The 5,533-nt window shown below is 51.9% G+C and overlaps 1 protein-coding gene across 1 annotated transcript in view; it reads left to right on the forward strand.

The window, feature by feature from the left end:
- The window catches only part of IFT88 (intraflagellar transport 88), a 70,255-nt gene that overhangs the window by 37,522 nt on the left and 27,200 nt on the right, over positions 1-5,533 (forward strand). Inside the window, exon 18 of the mRNA XM_023530715.1 lies at positions 2,710-2,800. Within this exon, the coding sequence (XP_023386483.1) occupies positions 2,710-2,800 (91 nt within the window). The remainder of the gene's footprint in view (positions 1-2,709; positions 2,801-5,533) is intronic.

Here is a 5,533-nt window from a genome sequence, read left to right on the forward strand (position 1 = left end):
AACTCACTTTTTAACCCAGATTTTATTGCTGGCCGCTTTCCTAGCTATCATCATTCAAATGGTCTCTCGTTCGACTTGCATTTTCAAGTTTAATGACAATTAGTTTACTTAAGTTTTAAAATGTAATTTCCACTTTCGTTTTAACATTGTTGCTTTTGCATTGTTTCTTTTGTTTGTATATTGTAAGTGTGATGAGGTGGGTGTAGCACAATCTTAGTGTGAAAGGAACATGATTAGGTTAAAAAGGGCTGGCTGATGTAATTCACAATGATCATTTGATGAAGACTATTTACAATTCAAAGTAAAAGAGAAAATGTGTGTCTTCTTGCATAAGGACATGATTCTGAAGGTAACTCTTGATACTTTTTTGAGAAAAGATGCTAAATCTCAGAGCAGGATTCTGTGCGATGACCAGGCGGTCGTGCAGTTGCCCTCACACTAGAGAAAGAAGTCCCCTAAAAGCCGAGGCGGGCGGAGTGGAGCACGCAGAGTAGAGCACGGAAGGCCAGTGACAAGTTGGAGGCAGACTCAGTGGCACCCGAGGCAGCAGCTAGATGGCATCAGAGAGGAAAGAAAAACAAAACAAATACATATGCATTTTCCTGTTTTTGAAAACAACAACAACCCAGGCCAACAATGTTTATTTTGATTATTTGTTTTGCCATTTACAACTAAATTTAATTTTATTAAGTGGACTTTTATCAGTTTCAGTTATAAATCAAACAAATATTGCAGATGCATTCATTGAACTTGCAAAGAACAGTTATAAAAACAACCTGTTTCAAAGCCAGAAATACCTGAGAATGTTCCTATTGTTAGAATAGTTATGTAGCCTTTTTAGAATAGTTTATAGTTTGGAAAATAAATTACAAATATGTTTTTATTTAGTCAGATGTTTTTAAATGGATATTTTAAGTTCAGAATACTTTGGGTATTTCTTTTAGGTAATACCTTTGGATTGCATTGCTTTTATGTATTGTTTGAATTTATAGTGACCATTTTGGGGAGAATAATTCGGTCTTAAATGTAGTCTTAACATACTGTTACTAATAAGCCACAAGTTAGCAAATATCAGAATTTTAAATTCCAACACATTCTTTCACTCTAGCGTGAATAGCTGTTTCTAAAAGGACTTCTATAGATCGTTGTAGCCTTCAGCTTTTTAAAATACCATTCTTGTTTGTTAGCTCTCTGGGCGGCCAGCCGGAACACAGAGCAGCTCTGTTTCCCTCACTTGACTTCAGAGGGGCTAATGGACCGTGCTGCGTTAGCACCTACATGTGTGACACCATCCAAGAGTAAAGGCCTAGGCAACCCACTCCTCACTCAAAGTGAAACCAGCTTTTCCAAGCGGGAGTGGGAGCCACAGGGTGAGCGGGAGAAGAGCTGTCACCTCAGCCGCTCTATAGAGCACCCTCCCGAGAATGCAAGTGAGGAACAGACTCTCAAAAGCGAGGTGTGATGTTGGGGTTCTCCCCTGCCAGAGTCTACTTCGTGGATTATAAACTGCCGGCCCAGACACTCCCAACAGTTGTCTTTATTCGAACTCTGCGACAGAGTGATTATAACTCATATCGTAACCAAAGTTTGTGGAATCTAGCACTTTAAAGTCTTCCCTTAAAAGAAATTGAGCCCATGTGTTTAATGCGCTTCCTCTGAGGTCAGACACGTGCACGGTGCACGGTCAGTTCAGCTCTTGTCAGTGTTTCCGGGAGTGGTCGATGGCCACTGTCAGAGCTGGAGCCCGGTTGTCGCTTGGACACGTGCTATCTGGGAGCAGTGGGCACCCCAAGGCCGAGCACCTTTACCTGTATTGTAAAGGAAGGCAGGGAGGAAGGGGCCTGGCGTCCTGCTCTGCTCCTTTCTTGCCAGTGACTCCCAGCCTGAGCCCGCACGCATCCTTCGCACAGGCCTCTGACCGTCCCGGGGGACAGCCTGTGTGCTGGGGATCGTCCAGCCCTCCAGTTAGTGAGAAACGTCTTTGGTTTCTCACGGCTTGAAAATGCGACTGGGTTTGGATCTACTTCAGATCGTTTTTGTAATTCTCCCGCAATTATTCTTCATCATCACTTCTGGAAAATTCCCAGCCCCTGGCCCTTCCTTGCTCTGGGACGCCAGTGTGTTTACGAGACCCCTGGCCTATGCTCCCATCTGTCTCTCTGTTCTTCGGCCCGCCTTCGCTCTGGGTCCTTGACCTTCAAACCCTGGTTGCCTTGGTGGCTCTCCAGTACCTTCAGAAAATATCTTTCGTGTTTCGTCTGCCTTTTCTCATTGTTCTCGGTGGGAGAATGGCCTTCTATAGGCCAGTCGGAGAGCCGGAAGCGGAAATTCTAGAATTATTTTGTAAAGAGCAAAGCAGATCATGTCTTTTAGGTAAAAGCTCAGGGCCCCGCCCGTTCTGCGGGGTGAACGTGAAGCTGCCCCGAGCCCCGCAGGCCCCACAGGCCCCACACTCACTCCTCCCGCCAGCGGCCTCCCGCCCGCCCTGAGCCCGTCTGCTCTTCACTTCACTTATTGTATTTTTAGTGTCATTTTATCCTTTTTAAAGATTTACTAATTCTCAAATGAAGTTCTCATCATCTGTTTTCTTAACATATTAATCCACCTGTCCATGCCCTGGGCTGGCCTTACCCCGGGTCCTGAGCTTGCCCTGAGCACTGTCGTGTCCCCGTGGCAGTGTCAGCTGTCACACACTTACTTCATTTCTAGGCTGTCGAGACCTTAAAAATGTTTGAGAAAAAGGACACTAGAGTGAAAAGCGCAGCTGCGACCAACCTCTCGTTCCTGTATTACTTGGTAAGTTTTGTTTTTTGGTTTTTTTTTTACAACTAATGGTTGTGGGCATGAGAGGACCATCTCAGAAGGAGAGGGCCGGGGCATGGTGGCGGGAAGCAGCCCATCACAGAATCGCAGAGGGTAGAACCGGGAGACGAGCTAGAGATGCATCGCAGTTCCACAAGTAATAAAGTGACATCATAGGAGACATGACTTGCGTGAGGTCATGGTGTCGTCTGTAACAGGCTTAGGTTGAACATGTGTGGGTGCTGATCATAAGGTGTACCAGAAGGCTGGAAGCTCCCTAAAAGGGAACTTTCTTCATTTGGAGCAGAGGAGGCGGGCGGGTGGACTAGGAGGGAGGAGGGAAGGGAGGAGGAGGGAGGGAAGGGAGGAGGAGGAGGTGGTGGGCGAACCAGGAAGCAGCCTCCCCAGACGTCACGTGTGCTGGCACCTTGGTCTGGTATTTGGTTTCAGCTGCCCGCACTGAACACCAAGGCCGTAGGTATCTCCGAGGTGAGGTCACAGCACAGCAATGGGAACATTGGCCATGCAGACAGGAAGGAGGCAAGAGTAAGGGTCAGGCCAGGGAGACGGGAGAGGAGCTTCAGCACGATGTCCCTGAGCGAAGGGGGTGTGTGCTGCTGAGACCCGAGGTGGCCCAGGAGAAGGGAGACGCTGGGAGCTAGGTGCCATCACCACAAGGCTTCTTAGCGCTGGAGGATGCGGGACCTGGGCTGGCAGCTCAGCGCACCCCCTGGGGCGAGGGGCTAGGTCTTTGTGCCCGGCACAGCCGTCGTTGGAGGTGGCCTGCTCTCCCGGGAAGGGGACTTTGGGCAAGGTGCCGCCTCTTTTTAGCCCCTCACCCCAGGGTCATTCACAGAGAAGGCTGACAGCTGGGGCTGGTGGCCAGCAGCACGCCCAGCGGCTCTGAAAGACGGGGTGTGGCAGTCTCCACGGCAGCCACTGCGTTCGAATGGAGAAGGTCGTTAGTGAATTTTGTGGAAGTGGTTCAGTGGCCAGACCTTTACCAAGTTTGACGCGTGCGCAGGAGGAGGCCAGGAACGCTTCTGAGGAGGGAGAGCGGTTGGGCGTAGTCCGCCCGAGCAGAACCACCAGGCGTCTTGCCAGTGTGGTGCTTTCCGGAGTGGGGTGGCGTTGAGGCAGTGACCCGATGCCCAGGCGGAGGCGGGTGCTGTGCAGCCCCCACAGGTCAGCTTCCCGTCGCTCCGCGGTGAGTCCCCCATCACTGTGCTGGCTGTGTCCTCCCCGAGGGCCGCTCGCCTGCATGGTCCTTCTGCAGGCCTGACCCGCGGCGCCCCGACTGCCGCTGTCACCTGTGGCCCAGATGCTGCCCTCGTGTCTGGCACTCAGTGGAGCTGTCGGCGGGCTTCCCCCAGGACAGGGGCCCCGCCAGACAAGGAGGCCCTGTGTGTGGCCGCCTCTCAGGCTCCTGTGCGCATTTAACTTGTTATTTGTTGGGCAAACGAACATGAGAGAACCATCCATGGGTGTGAAGACGGGGGTGTGGTCCACTGGGCCATTGTCTAAATGCCGGTCACTGCCTGCGTTCGGGCCCAGGTTACACACATCCTCGCCACATGCAGAATGTTCGTGGCCCTCCCGAGCCTCCCATAGGCTCGTCAGCAGGGTCAGAGGCCAGCACTCCCATAAGGTCTGGGCAGAGACGGGCTTTCTCAGACGTGGGCCCACTTGACCGAAGACCCAGGACCAAAGCACAGGTTGTCCGCCCCGTGCACCCCGCCCCTGTGCTGAGATAAGGCTAGGGTCATCGCAATAGATCCTCCCCCTTAGAGAGAAGTGGGGGGAGGCAGCTAGCTCTCACTGGTCCTCAGCAGTTCTGAGACCCAGATGAGCACATGTGGTCAGTGCCCCCAAGTGTGGGAAAAGAGGGTTCCTTGATGGGGGCCACCCCTGATCCCTGGGGGCGGTCCCTAATCCTTTGGTCTCTGTGGCTCTTGGCTCTGCCTTCTGAGAGCACTTCCTTTTACAGAAAAAAAAACAAACAAACTTGTGTTTGCACCTGTTTCTGCCTAGAAAAAAATGGGGCCCATTTTGGACTGTGTCTCTGATCCAGGCTAGCAACACTTCTGTTCGTACAGCTCCCATAAAAACTCAGCACATTTTCCATCAACCTTGCTGAGGTGTCCTTCATGCCCCCAAAGTCACATCCGTAGTTCTCTGCAAGGCAGACCCCTTTCCACTTAGATCGACGTGCAAGGCTGCCGTGGACAGAGCCCCAAAGACACTTGGAAGCTTTTCCGGACCTGAGAAAGAAGGTCTGCTCTGCTGGGCATGACCTCAGATGGGTGAGACCTCACGGCCACGCCCTTGACTTGACCCCTCCCCTGCAGCCATTTCTCACTCTGAGAAGCTTTTCCCACCAAGAGAAACTGGAGACATGAAATGCCACCGAACAGTACATTTTTAAAGGGTCAGTTTTCCGACACGTGAATCACATGTCAGTGTTTTAGAAGTTCCGTCATCAGCAGTCACCGAGCGTTACAGGAGGGGGCGTGTAGGGTTAGGCCATCCGCAGTGGTGGAGGAGCCGAGAGGCGAAGGTACACAGGGGGTTTGGGGATCCAAGCAAGGTCACCCGTCAGCAAGCAGCTGGTCAGCAGGCCCCCGAGGCGGGGCTTCCCGGAGCAGCGGCCTCCTCCGTCTGGCTCGCTGTGGTGGGCAGGACACGCCGTCGGGAGGGCTTGCTGGTGTGGAGTGGGAGTGAGTGCTCAGGC

This window comes from Pteropus vampyrus, unplaced genomic scaffold, assembly GCF_000151845.1.
Source record: "Pteropus vampyrus isolate Shadow unplaced genomic scaffold, Pvam_2.0 Scaffold52, whole genome shotgun sequence".
Lineage (NCBI taxonomy): Eukaryota > Metazoa > Chordata > Mammalia > Chiroptera > Pteropodidae > Pteropus > Pteropus vampyrus.